This window comes from Ambystoma mexicanum, chromosome 7q, assembly GCF_040938575.1.
Source record: "Ambystoma mexicanum isolate Mex_15411 chromosome 7q, UKY_AmexF1_1, whole genome shotgun sequence".
Lineage (NCBI taxonomy): Eukaryota > Metazoa > Chordata > Amphibia > Caudata > Ambystomatidae > Ambystoma > Ambystoma mexicanum.
This window is the reverse complement of record NC_090941.1, coordinates 1,087,760,790-1,087,775,566: the sequence shown is the minus strand read 5'-3', so window position 1 is coordinate 1,087,775,566 and position 14,777 is coordinate 1,087,760,790. Positions and strand designations below refer to the sequence as shown.

General features: G+C 46.5%; 1 protein-coding gene across 3 annotated transcripts in view; it reads right to left on the bottom strand.

The window, feature by feature from the left end:
* Nucleotides 1-14,777, bottom strand: part of LOC138528635 (transient receptor potential cation channel subfamily M member 2-like) — a 613,775-nt gene that overhangs the window by 160,119 nt on the left and 438,879 nt on the right. For all 3 annotated transcript variants that reach the window (XR_011284191.1, XM_069640449.1, XM_069640451.1), the window contains exon 16: nucleotides 11,510-11,628. Coding sequence is in view for 2 of the 3 variants with exons in the window: in XM_069640449.1 (XP_069496550.1) it covers nucleotides 11,510-11,628 (119 nt within the window). In the remaining variant the exon portion in view is untranslated. The remainder of the gene's footprint in view (nucleotides 1-11,509; nucleotides 11,629-14,777) is intronic.

The following is a 14,777-nucleotide window of genomic DNA, read 5'->3' as shown; positions in this document are numbered from 1 at the left end:
TCTACCCAACTTAGCTTGCTGTCTGCACAAATCTTACTTATTTTGGATTTCAGGATGCCGTTATGACGTTCAATAAGTCCGGCACTCATGGGATGCCTGGAGCAATGGAATCGCTTATCGATTTGGAGACCTGCACAAATCTGCAATATTACTGTACCTACAAAATGCGAACCATTGTCCGACCATATGACACGGGGCAGACCGAAGCGAGAGAAATACTCTTTTAGCATTACTTTCGCCGTGCCCATGGCTGTGCAGTCTTTCAATGGATACGCTTCCACCCATTTGCTGAATGCACATATGATCACCAGAACATACTTCAGGTTTTGGCATCTCTCCATTTCTATGAGGTCAAAGTGGATCACTTCGATTGGCATAGGGGGAGGTCTGAAACTTCCTGTTGGAGTCACTGTTCCCTTCCCCACATTGTGCTGTAGGCACATTATGCAGTTTTGTACTAGCCTTTCGGCATTCTTTTTTATGAGAGGATTTTCCCAGATTGTGGCTAAATGTTGGACTATTTTCTTCGCACAGATGTGGGTGGGACTGTGAGCCATTGTTACCATCGCATTTACATAAGCATTCGGCAACATCCAATTCCTGCTCTTCTTGTCCACCCAACAACCCTCCAAGTCTAGTTCTGCAAAGCCCTTGGCCCATCCCTGTATTTCGTCGGTGGTACCTTCCGCCTGCATCTCTCTAACAGTTACAATTCCATTTTCTATCATACAGGGTACTTCCTTCGATTGTACTGTTAACATATTTTATTCAAATCAGTGGCAGTTTGTTTCGCAATTCTGTCTGCAAATGCGTTTCCTTCTCCCACTTTGCATGTCACCTTTTTATGCACCTCGCATTTCTCTATCGCCAGGTGCTTTGGACACGTAAGTGCAGACAGTAATCGTACAATCAAAGGGCCATGTTGAATTCTAGCCCCATGTGATGTTAGGAAACCTCTCTCGGCCCACAGTCGGCCGAAGTTATGAACCACGCCAAAGGCGTACTGGCTATCAGTGTAGATATTTATGCTCAAGTTCTCTGAAATTTCACAAGCCCTTGTTAAGGCAACTATCTCTGCTGCTTGGGCAGAGTTGTATGGGATTCTTTTACTCTCCACAATGCTTTTTAACGTGGTGATAGCGTATGCGGCGGTTGAAGTGCCGTCAGGTAATTTAAAGCAAGAACCATCACAAAACAGTTCGCCATCTGGTTCTTTTAGTGGCGTAACGTGTAGATCAATTCTCCCTTTTGTTTCTTCCTCAGTAACCATTAAGCAATCATGGGGAGGTGATTCAGTCTCATCAATGTTTTCCCCGGGCATTGGCATTAATTCTGCTGGATTCAAAGCGCTACACCTCATGATTTGGATGTGTGGGCGAACAATACAATTTCATATCTAGTCAATCTAGTAGAAGTGAGATGTTGCGTCTGCGTTCTATTGAGTAGAACATCTATGGCATGTGGCACCATTAGAATTAAAGTGTGCCCCAATACCATCCCTTCTGTTTGTTTCACTGACGCAGCAGCCGCTGCAACAGCTCGCAAACATCGTGGTAGTGCACGCGCTACAGGGTCCAGCGCGGAAGAAAAATAACCGCACGGCCTATTTCTTCCACCTTGTTCCTGTGTTAGGACAGACAACGCACATCCTTCAGTCTCATGCACAAACAGCCTACAAAACCAATGGTTTCCCGTCACCTGAAGTCTCCAAAAAAGACACTGACGAAGATACGGAAGCCAGCCGTGGTCGAGTCCTGATCACCAACGCCAGACGACGACGAAGACCCGACACCCTTGCTGGGCAAAAGTTCTTCATTGACTCTTTGCGGCAACAAACTATTGTCGTCGAGATGCACCGCAACCCTCATCTTCACAGGACGTACACGACAGATCATTGATGAGCACCGTCAGGAACGAAGCTGCTGCCTAGACGCCATCGTTCACCTTTTCTTCAAGGGATCTCGATGATCCGTGGCTCCTGCCTTAAAGGGAGTTCACTCAAGAAGGATCCGTCGACGACCCGACGTCAAACTCTGCTAAACCAGCTACATTGGGGTATTAGAACATTTATAGAAGGAAGTAAGACTCTGCTAAGCAATATATGGACTGGGGTTGTCAGTATATCTTTATTTACAGGTTTCCCAGGTGGGGGATCCTCACACAGAACTGTGTCTAGGTAATGAGACCAGTCTTCTGCCAATTGTTTAACCAACTTGTTTTCCTCCTCAAGTCTATTGTTGGTTCACACTATTAATTGATTTGTATGTCATTTAAAACTGTCTACAGTTGATGCATTCTTTTCCAAATGTTTTTTATTAAGTGTTTTCATGTTATGTGAACTCGAAATACAACATCAACACATTCACAGTAGTGTTTCTACAAAGAGTTATCACATGTAAACTTGTAAATTAAACTGTAACCCAACCCTCCTCCCTCTTGGGACATGACGGATCGAGGAAGAAGGTCTTCAGGCTATTTTTGTTCGACTATGTGGGACAGTCTACGATTTGCTTCACTTCAGGTCATTTATAGGACTCAAGAAAGGACACCCATTCCATCTCTCTACTCTGGGAAATGTCATGGATGACACCTGTGATGTTTTCCGTTTGATAGAGCTCTCTGGCTTTTCGCACCCAGGTTGATATCGTTGGGAGGGACTGGTTTTTCCAGTTTATGGTGATACAGACCCTGGCCACTGGTAGAAGAAAGTGTGTCATGTGTAAGACTCTTTTCCAACAGCCTTCTTGTTCTTCAAGTCCAAAAAGCATTAGTCTAGGGTCACTGTCCCGAGATAGCCCTTCAATTTTCTTGATCCAAGTCAACACCTCTTTCCAATATGTTTGGGATTTGGGGCATGACCATCACATGTGCCAGTAGTTAGCTGGGGCGCTGCATCCTCTCCAGCATTGCGGACTGGCTTGTTTGAACATTTTGGAGAGCCTTATGGGGTTGTACTGCCATCTGTGTAATAATTTAATTCCATGCAGTTTGTATTGTGCCGATATGGAGGTTTTTTGTGCCGACCTGCACATTTGCGACCATAGCTGGCCTGACATCAGAGGGCCTAGGTCCTTCTCCCATCTTTTTTTAAGGCTTTCGAGTCAGTTTCCTAGTTTCCCTATCAGGAATTTGTATAGTTGGGAGGTAAGGCCTTTTGTTGAGCTGGCCTCGCTTAGTATTTTCTCAAAGAAGGTAAGGTCCTTTTGGAGCTTCCCTTTCCATTTTGGCATCATGAGCACTCCCTTTAGCTGCGGGAACATAAAAGTCCCCAGTGACCCTATTTGCAAGCCTGCTTCCAACTCTTGAATCGGTATGCACCCGTTAGGCTTTATGATTTGCCCCACTCTTTCCAGGTCCGCCTCGTACCATTGTTGAGAACGACTGGGTTCTTGGATTTCGTCTCTGACGGGAGGAGCCCAGACACAACTCATAAAGGAAGGCCATGTTTTGAGGTCTTTCATTTCTCTTTTACTCCACCACAGTTTCAGGAGTGATCCCAGTGCGAAGTGGTTGATGACACAGTTGTGGAACGATTTTTTCAGCACCCACAGCCACTCTCCTAGCGTCACTGGCCTAAATAAGTGGTTTTCAATGGTCACCGATTGCTTCTGCGATTCTCCTCTCAGATGCAGCACCAGGGTGTGGAATTGAGGCACCCGGTAATACGTGTAGGGGTCTGGCATGTTCCACCCTCCTCTTTCGGTTGAATTAGGGTGCCATAGGTAATGCGTTGTCTCATCCCCTGCCACAGGAATTTCATAAACATGGCTTTCAGCTCAGCAAAGTGTGCTTGAGGAATAGCAATTGGGAGCATTTGATAGTAATAAAGAATTTTGGGCAACACTAAAATCTTTATGGCATTTAGGCAGACTAGCCACGACATAGTTAATTTTCCCCATCTTGCCAGGTCTTTCTCTAGTTCCAGGAGTAACAGAGGTAGATTTGCCTCGTAGAGGTCTTCCCTTTCTTCGTGATTCTGATCCCTAAGTACTTTAAGTTCCGGTGTGTGGTGGGTATTCCTCCTGTGGTCTCGTCTCTCCCTCATGGGTCAGTTGTAGCCTTGCATGGGAAGAGTGAGGACTTTTTCGCATTGACTTTCAGTCCTGCCCACCTGCCATATTCTTTCACCTTCCGTAACACTATCGGTATGGTTATGTTGGGGTCTGTCAGGTAGAGCATGATATCATCGGCAAACATGGCCAGTTTGTATTCTTTGTCACCAACCGCTATTCCTTTTATTCTGGGGTCTAGCAACAGGGGACACCCTTGTCTGGTTCCCCTGGTCATGTCAAATTTTTCGGAGAGTCTCCCATTCACTGCCACTCTGCCCTTCAGGATCTTGTAGACTGCCTCTATCCCCTTTATAAACCTCTCTCCGAAGCCCATTTTTCTCAGGACTGCCCAGAGAAAACCCCACTCCACTCAGTCAAAAACCTTCTCCGAGTCCACACTGAAAAGCGCATGATCCCCTTCTGTTCCTTTGGAGTATTCATTGATGTCCAGAGTTTTTTGCATAGCGTCCGCTCCCTGCCTCCCTTTTATAAAGCCCACCTGAACCGGATGGATCTGGCAGGGCATTAGGTCTTCCTTACGTGTGGCTAGGACTCTCGCATAAATCTTGGCGTCCATATTCAAAAGAGAGATCAGACAGTAGGATTTGCAGGACGTGGGATCTTTTTATGCCTTGGGAATTACCACTATGTGTGCCATTGAGAAGGAAGGGAGGGCTTGGCTGGAGTCCCAAATGTGATTGAAGAGCTTGGCGAGATGTGGGGATAAGGTCCCGACAAAGTGTTTATAAAAGCCCATGGTATACCCATCTTCTCCCAGGGCTCCTCCCTGGGGGAGGTGTCGTATTGCTGCTTTCACATCCTCAGGGGCTATAAGGGCATCCAGGAAGGATTGCTCTGGACTGGTTAGGTGGGTTAACCCCACCCTCTTAATATAGTCACCCATCTCTCTTTCGGCATTGACACCCTCTGTCGTGTATAGCTCTGTGTAGTATTTGGCAAATTGGTTAGCTATATCCTTTGGGGATTGTGTCCAGCCACCCTCCTCTGTTTTAATCCTTCCCACCCATCTCTCTGCCCTTTGGGCTCTTAGTCTATTAGCTAGCATTCTATCGGACCTGTTGCCCTTTTTGTAAAATTTCTGCTTTAACAGGGTTAGTTTCCTCAACACATCCCCCTTTCGCAAAGTTTTCAGTTCCTCCCTCTTTTGTTTGAGTGTCTCTAGATGTTCACCCCTGTATGAGCCTAGGACGTGAAACTTTTCCTCCAGCTTTGAGATTTCTTTTCCTAACTTTGCCTCCTGCAACCTCCTCTCCCTTTTCCACATGGCTCCTTGACTCATTAGGTGACCCCTCAAAACTGCTTTTCCTGCTTCCCATAGTGTATTGATCCCCACATCCCCATTGTCATTAATCTGGAAGTATTCTTGTATCGCCTTATCTAGTTCTCTGGAGTATACTTTATCCTTCCATAGGAATTAATTGCATCGCCATTTGGGATACGGGAAACTTAGACCTTTCACCTCCAGCGTCGCTGTGACCATGTCATGGTCCGACTAGCCAATGGGACTTATATCACTGTGCCTAATTCCGGGGGCGGTTCCTCTATCAACCAGCAGGTAGTCAATTCTGGTGAATGTCTCATGGACAGCAGATCTAAACGTGTATCCCCTTCTGGTCGGGTTAGCTGCCCTCCAGACATCCACCAGGTCCATCTCAATAAGATTATTCTGGAATTCACTATGTTCCTCTCTAGGAAGATCTCTGGTTAGTACCCTTTTCGTTTGCTTGTCTCTCTGAGGATCTGCCCATGTATTGAAGTCCCACCCCCTAATACCGGGAGGCCTCTGGTATTTTCTATTATCGTGGAGAGGGCCTTTTCATTGAATTTCCCTTGCCCTTGGTTTGAAGTATATACCCCTGCTAAGGTGATAGGTGTGTTTTCCCATTCACCCCATACCACCAGGAGCCTACCTTCCATTAGCTGTTGCACCACTGGGTTTTCAAGTCTGATTCTTTTATGAAGTATCAGGCCAACTTCCCCTCTCTTATTGTCTGTTGAGGCCCAGTACATCTGACCCACTCCTCTTCTCTTCAGCAACTTCTCTTCCCGCGCTTTGAGTCTGGTTTCTTGGATAAATAGTATGTCCAGGTCAGCTCTCTCAAACTCCCTTGCCACTAGCTATCTTTTGGTGGGGGAGTTTAGCCCCTTGACATTGAACGAGCCCACCCTCAGGTATGCTTTCCCTGCCACCGTTTTATTTAAGGTAGCCATCTTTAAGTTGGGTCCCACCTTTTCTGTATATTCCTTCCCCGTGAGTCCCTTTGTGTCGAGTGATGTCCTGTCCCCTGAGTCTTTTGTGCGCCTCTGTCCGTCTGTAGGTGCCCCCCATCCCTGTTTGAACTATGAACCAAACTGAACCCACAAACTGAACCGCAACCATTATGTATGTCCTAGGTCCTTGGGGTTGAGATGCCCTCTTGGCATTGAGGGCCACTAGGCTTATAACTTGTTCCTCTTGGGGAACACCCTTCATTAATCCTGATCCATGTAATGTGTGTGCAGTGCTGAAACTAGTGTTACCCAGGGATCGGGTTACTTCTCAAGTTGGCTTTGTAGGGGATTCCAGGTTTAGCGTGGCATACTTTCTGTCCCCAATGGTTTTTTTGTGCCATTGGGGAGGCCCCTCTTTCTTCTGAGCCTCTGATGTGTGAGGCTCTGTGGGCCCTGACGGAGTTCTATCTTTGTCCTGTTCTGTCCGTCAGCACAGCCCTTGTTTAGCTTCCTCTGGTGTGACCACTCTGCAATCTTCTCCCTTGTACTCAAAGGTAAGGTCGAAGGGATACCCCCACCTGTAGCGTATGGCTTTCTCTGTCAGCCATGCCTTGAGTAGTGTACATGCTCTCCCTCTTCCCAACGTGAAGTTTGACAGGTCCTGAAATAACTTACTTTTGGAGCTGTGAAACTGAAGGTCTTGCACCTGCTTGGCTTTGAGGAGGATTTCCGCTTTCTCCCTGTAGCTGAGGAATTTACCTACTATTGAGCGTGGGCCTCCTCTGAATGCTCGTCCTCCATTAGGTGCCCTCTCAATGCTCACTTTTCTACCTCCTTCTGCCATGAATATCTGGTATATTTCTCCTTCTTTCTCTTCTAGGCCCAGAATCCGTAGGTTGGACCTTTTTTCTCTGTTCTCCAAATCATCCAGTTTGAGTGCAAGCTCCTCCTCTCTCAGTTCTATGTCTGTCATCCTTGCATTTAGCTTCATTTCCACTAGGTCTGTGATAATCTGATTATGTTCCAGGTTCTCCACTTTCCCCTCGATCTCGATACGCTCCACTTTCCCTCTTATTTCCGACATAGATGTTTGTATACTGGATCTTAGAGCACGAATTTCCGCCATGATCCCTGCAATATCATCTTTCGTGGTGCCTTTACTCATTTTGATGTAATTTGTTTCTGAAGTCCCCTCTCTTCTATACTTTTGCAGTAGATCAAGGCTTCCTCCGGCCGATAGTACTGGTCTGCTTCTTATCCCCTTTCAAATGTCTCGAGCTGTTCTTGTGTGGGGGCCCCCTGATATTTCTGTCCTGCTTTCCAGGGCTGCGATCTTCCTGTATTGTTTTGGCAGGTTGGGACTCCACCCGGAGGAATTCTTGTGGCGCACTCTTGGTGGGTGGTCCGTGGGACCCGACCACTCTGTGTCGCACCCTGAGTGTCCGGCGTTGGAGTACGAGCCCTGTGTGGCCCCTTGTCTGATCTTGTAGCTATTGTTCTTAATGCAGGCTCCTCTGAGGGTCTGCTCCCTTTTATGGTTGCTCCTCGCTCTTTTCACTTTCAGCCCCTCGGGTTAGGTAGGGGCGCTCGCTGCTTCTTCCCGCTTGCCTACTGTTCCATAGTGCGATTATCTTGCCCCTCCACCACCTCTCCCCGCACACCACTGTCCCGGGAGGATAGCTCAGCGGCAAAGTGCTCGCCGTGGAAGCAAGACGACACGAAGCAACACAGGTTCGATCCCCAGGACCGCGCTTAGAAACCTCTGGGTATTTAAGCGTGTTATAAATACACAACTAAGACACACAAAAAAACAGTTAAGCAACTAAAAAAAAACAACAAAAAAACGATTCCTGTAACAGCGCCTGTAAAATAATAATAATAACTCACTGTGGGCTTCACTCCTTTATTCTGCCCAACTCGGGGGCTGTGTTACGCCCGGGGGCTTGCAGGCGCTGTTGATTTTCCTCTCTGGTGACCGTGTCATGAGCCCTTCAGAGTATGCACGGTTCTCACCTTCACCTCACCTGTTGCTGCGTCTCCGTGGGGCTCCTCCACTCCCGGCTCCCTCTAGGCGTCCGGAAAACGGATTTCCCGGTTACCTTCTGGGGTGCAGCTCCTCTGGCGCTGCTGCTGTCAGCAGGTGCAGGTTGGCTCTCTGCGGGTTTTTGGCTGTTCACTCGTGGGCTGAATTCCTGTTGTCCAGTGGCCCCCGTGTGGCTCGGTTTCCTCTTGCAGCGGTCTCTTCACGGCAGACTCTCTTAGCCTCGGGGGGGGCTGTCTACGCGTCTCCGGACCTCTGGCGTAACTCAGCTGCATCAAGGCCCCTCAGCCCCATGTTCAATACACATCTCTTGCGGTCTCGGGAGGTGCTGCTAGGTTTCTTGCATCACCTCATCCACGTCCCCTGTTCCACGCATCTCTCCAGCGAATGCAGTGGCATTTCCTTTGGGGGTCGTACGCTCTCCGCTGAGTCCCCTTGTCTTCTCCTCACCCTCTGGCAGCAGTTTGTTTTCCCACAGGAGATGGGAGGTTCCGACCGGCAGGGTTGGCGCAGTGACCCCGCAGCGAGATCTCTCCTGTACTCCCCTCCCACCTCGGCCGCCGTGCTACATGGCCCACCCCGTCTCCCCTCACTCCCCGCGGGCGATCTGGCTCAGACTTAGCTTCGGGTCAGAAGGCTGCTGTCCGTTCATGAGTGGATTGCTTCCATTCGGAGCAAGTCTTCTAGGTGGCTCGCAGCCCTTATGCGTCTTGGCCAGCGTTTTGGCGATGGGCCTCAGTGTTTGGATCTTTGTGGGGGAGGGGCTTGTGCCTCCCTTCTCTTCTGGTTCTCGGGTAATTCTCCCCTTACCCAGGCTTTCGGTGTGGCACTGGGCACTCCTATTGTTCTTCACTCCAATTTTATTTATTTTTTCTCAAATGGAGAGTTGGAATAAGCTCTTTATCTTCTCTTTAGTCCCTGTTGAGATGGGAGCTGAGGTTTAGGCTACCATCGCCGTCCGGGCCCCCTAGTGGTCTCCACAGTTGATGCATTTTAATGGAAAAAAGGAAGTAATTGTGGAATCACAGAGAGACTGTATATAATTATCCTTTTAGAATTGCTTGAGTACAAAGTGTGTTATTGTATGTGTACATAATCAAAGCCTTATTTATATAAAGAATTGTGTTTTCACGAACATAGTGTCTGGACATTCCTTTGTGGGTGCTTGGGGACTACACTGTACTTAGGAACCAGCTCACATCACCTCCTGAGATCTTAAGCCTTGGTTGCTCGTCCAAGCTACTAAATAGAGAACCTTGGCTGGGGTGCTCTGTGCTTCTACTCCGCCATATAGAGAGCAGGACTACAAATACCCCCCTCCAGTCTTTACACCCGTCATTTTGGGATGGCTGCCACACGAACTGCGAGCGCCCCCATATTGTGCTGGGTGTCTGTTCGCCAGCGTCGAGTTGCGGAGTCGCAGCGTAACAGTTACATACTGTTGTTACTTTTTATTTCTTTTTTTTAAATGAAGTTTGGGCACTAATTTAGGAAGGAATAACATCAGTTGTACTGTCTCTTACTGTCAGCTTATTATTACAAATCTCTTCATTGATTTATTTATAAAACATTATTTTGGAATTTCATTGAACATTTGAGTATAAATCAACCTACAGTTTACTTTTTATGAATTTGTATTGTGAAATATCTATTTGTGAACATATATCAACAACGCCATTTATTTATATTGCAAGGCAAGCAACCAAACAAAGAATAATATCCATTAAAAGTTAAACCAATTTATATTAAGTGATATTTCAGAAATATTGACTGTTCCACAAAAATAATAATGAATTTGTTGGTATACGTTTAGAATGAGATGTTTTAAATAGGTGTGTACAAAATCACACTTCTTGAGAGTACAAGGTTTCAATCAGGATAGAAACCAGATAAACAGCAAAAATGTGTTTTTAAAAAACTGGACGAAACAAAATCAATGAAGTAATTTGTTAGAAACATGAGGTTCTTGTCTGTACAGTTTGATATATAAAGTGGTAACCAAAAAGTATAACTAAAGAGATGGGTTAAAATTCAATTTGTTTGACTTTGTTACATACATAATCCTTAGCAGCAAGAAAACAATTGAAAAATAAAGTATTAAATAAAATAAAAAGTCTTAGTATGAAGATGACTTGCGGAAGTATGAGGTACTTGTGCACTGGGGCTCTATTGGTGCATAGATACATTGTGAACGCGGACACATATCGAGTGATACAATAGAGGTTATTACAGAATGTTACCGTGAAGTCACTGATCAATGTGAAATTAATGGGCCATTTCATTTAAGCAACCTCTGTGCAGTTTGCAAAAAATGAGTTAAGTAATGGGAGATTTGTAGCTTTTTTGGACACTGTAATCTGAAGACACTATATGGGCAGGTAGAAGACATTATTAAAAATGGAATACCTCTAGAAGGACAAAAGAACATTTAGACACAGCTGGACCAAAGTACACAATTAAGTGTCCATGTGGTGATCCTGAAATGCACAAGACCGGACCTGCAGTCAAGCAGAATTCCGTGATATGGCATGACCAGAAGTCCTGTTGGAACAGAATTTTGTGGAATTGGTTAGACCCCAACTTCCACCCCTTGCAGTAGACTGATCCTCCCTTTCTTTTCCATATTCAACTGGGCTTTAATAAGGTCCATCATCATGCCTATTGACTACAAGATTCTGTCCAGGATTGGTCTATCACCTGATGGAGCAAGTGGTACCCTCAGAAATACCCAATTCATAGAAGACTCCTTTTCTGAGCTCATGTCTTACCGCATCACATGGCAATGGTTGATCACTCATGACAATCCAGTGCTAGATTCTGCATATGAAGCCCACTAGTATGTCTTCCATAATACCTCCTGCAAGCGTGCACCATCACAAATTGGGTGTTGGTTGCCTCCAGTGCTCTCAGGTGGGCTGAGTGAGCGTAGGTGGTATCACACCCCGGACCCACTGCTGCCATATTGCAATGGCCATCTCACACACTACTGTGGCAGAGAGCAGAAGCTACAAATTAAACATGAGTGTTCTCTGAAGAAGTCACATATAAAATAGGCTGGCGGATGGGGCTATGAAGACCTTGAGGGCCTGGTTCCACAAACATCTGTGCAACGCAGAAGCATGCAGAGTGTAGCAGCATTGACAATGGAATATGAAGTGTAGACATTCCCAGGTATTCTACTAACCTGCAGACTATTCCCACTGCAAAGAGAGACAGAGCCAGCACGTCCACTTGGTTCCAAAAGTTCAGGATGTACAATTTGCACTTCTTCACAAATCCCATGTGTTCAGGATCGTAAAAGCTCTGAGGAATACAAAAACAAAACTATGTCAGTGATGCAAAATATACAGCTCTATAGGCCTGGGCAAACATCGGTGAATCAGCAAGTGAGATTCGGAGAGGTTAGAGGACACCGTCAGATATTCCTTATAGCCCGTATCTGCCCGAATCCCTGTAAGAGCCAGCCTTCTCCAGGGAAGTGCGGCAGAGGTTTCGGCTAGCTTGAGATGCCGTATCTGCCCGAATCCCTGGAAGAGCCAGCCTTCTCCAGGGAAGTGCGGAAAAGTTTTCGACCAGCTTGAGTTGATACTTAAGAAGACTGCAGGAATGGAGAGAAGTGTGGGAGAAATGGACTGGGGTGAGCACGGATATGAAATGGGAAACTGTGCATATTATCCAACCAACCCAGTAATCTCGCCATTTAGCGTTCAGCCTTCAGAAGTTGATCAACTATGTACAGCCGAGTGGGCAACTATGAGATTTCACAGAACGCCTGCGGAACCCGTCACATTGCAGGCGCGCGTGGGTCTTCTTTTGGATCCTTTGCATCTTAATAAAGGGAGTATCATTGAAGTCATTAATACTCCATAGAGTACATCTGACCTATCTCTAAAGTGTAAAAGAGCTGGGACGCAGCTGGTCACACGTTAAATGGGAACGAATAATAAAATAAGAATGACTTTGCCCTATCTTTTTTCATTTCACTTTGCAAAGAAAAATGCAGTGCTGTGCCAGTCCAGTTTTAAAACCAAACAAGATTAAGGGTGTGATACCTTATATTGGACTAACTGAAAATACTAGGCATGGGTGGAACAAAGCATTAGCTTTCGAAGTCCCACAGACCGCTCCATCAGATGTTGCAGGGTGAAATGATTAGTAAAAGAATGCAACAGCACAGATCATTCTCAAAACAAAGAAAAAAAGGAACATTGAAAACTTCATTGGCTAGAGGAAGAGTATACTTGTCAAGCAGGTCTGCAATTGCTGTCTTATCTCGAAGGCCATAAAACGTCTGGAAGCACCAATGACCCACATGGATATCAGGGAAGTGTTCGTCGAGGAGCGGGGCTCAGGGCGAACATGCAGCCTGACAGTGCTTGACCTTGCCCCGCATTCGACACTGCAAAGCTGTGTGAACATTCAGATATTCCGTGGATGTGCCTTATGATTAAAGGGACCGTCCTTAATTGCTTTCCATCCCTCCTAGATGAATACATTCACCAGCCAAAAATAACAGCCTGCCTGTCCGAGCCTAAACAGATCACATGTGTTTCTCCATGATCTTCCTTATCACCAACACTCTTCAACATGTGGAAGTCACTGCTGGCACACATCCTCTGCATCTACCAGACTGGTAGACGATGGGCCACGTTACAAGTCCGGCGGCAACCTGCCAGTGCTATCGGTGGGTTGTTGCCGAACTCGTAACACTGTTTCCACCGCCTCAGATTCCGGTGCCAACAAGTCCTGGCGGCCGTGAATATCAGGCGACAGAAAGTGTAAGTGCTCATTCCTACAGAGTCCCATGGGGACACAGAAGCACCGGCACCGTTCCTAACGGTGCCGGTGCTTCCCTGAAAAGTCTGCAGGTGTGTTCCGTTACTCCCGGCAGGTCAGACCTGTTGGTGCGATGGCCCACGCCCGTAGAGTTGTCGTGTGGCGGTCCGTAAAGGATATACTGGTATGGTGCGCCCGGCACCATTATTTCTGGACTACTAGCTGGCACAGATACAAGAGTTTGGGGAAAAATGCATTTATTACCAGGGTTCTAGATCTCTCCACCAAAGCCCATCTGGATCGAGCTGAACATCATGAAATTAGGAGAGCTGTGACCTCTTCTGCTCTGCCTATTGTTTTACATGATAATCTATGTCTGCAGCTCACCCTGCCATCTGTTAGTGCCTGGAAGCAGTCAACTGGCGGTGTGAGTGCTATAAAAGCTAGGAAAGAATAAACTATGTCCTAAGTAAATCCACTGAGTAAGGCAGACCCACAGTTCTGTCATTAGTCTTAGTGGACTTGTCTGTGTAGAGGCACGTGTGACCGCCCCCTGCGGTGGCAGGCAGACCATGGTCTGTGCGCAGAAAAGCCAATGGGGCTGGGGACAGTGGGAAAGGGGAAGAGTGGGAAAAGTCAGGCGGACAGAAATATACAGACTTAAGTCGCAACATGCAGGGAAATGAAAGCCTATGGGTGAGATACATCGATCGGTGGGATGAATGTATAGTTTTCTGTATTTTGAGCAGAACGGCATTTAATCAAAAGAAGGGACAAGAGCTTTCCCTATTGGCTGGCAGAACTTTCATGGGAGCAATTCTTGGTGGTGGTGGCATTACATTAAGTCAGCCATTGTGTTGATGGGTGAAGGTCTTGAGATGTGTGATACGTCCCTAGGATGTGTAGGGGCTACCATGCTCATGCTCTTCAACAAAACCTATCTTATACCCTACCCTCACTTGGAACGCATCAACGTGCCCTAAATATAACTCATTTCTGAATGACTGTGCAACAAATTCTCAATGTGTTCATGTACCCTCTATCTGACTATCTGTAACCTGTCTCCATGACATGTATGTAACCTTATGTAACTAAGTCTGCCACATGTAACAGTGCCACGATGCCTTTGGGCTGTATGTGCTCTATAGTGCTTGTAAGCAGTCAACTGGCGGTGTGAGTGCTATAAAAGCTAGGAAAGAATAAACTATGTCCTAAGTAAATCCACTGAGTAAGGCAGTAGCTACAAGAGCGGCATCCACTCTCTCCACCCAAGGCCATCTGGTATGGTTCCGGTGGCAGAGACCCCCTATTTAAATGTTCCTTGTGTGTCCCCCAGAGTTAGCGGAATCAGCTTCACCAGAACCCCCTCCGAGTCTTAGCCGGATGGAATACAATGCCATTATCTGGTTATTTATTTATTTTACATCTTTTTACATGTGTTGATGCGTGAAGGCCTTGAGATGTGTGATACGTCCCTAGGATGTGTAGGGGCTACCATGCTCATGCTCTTCAACAAAACCTAGCTTATACCCTACCCTCACGTGGAACGCATCAACGTGAGGGTAGGGTATAAATGTAAAAATAAATAAATAACCAGATAATGGCATTGTATTCCATCCGGCTAAGACTCGGAGGGGGTTCTGGTGAAGCTGATTCCGCTAACGCTGGGGGACACA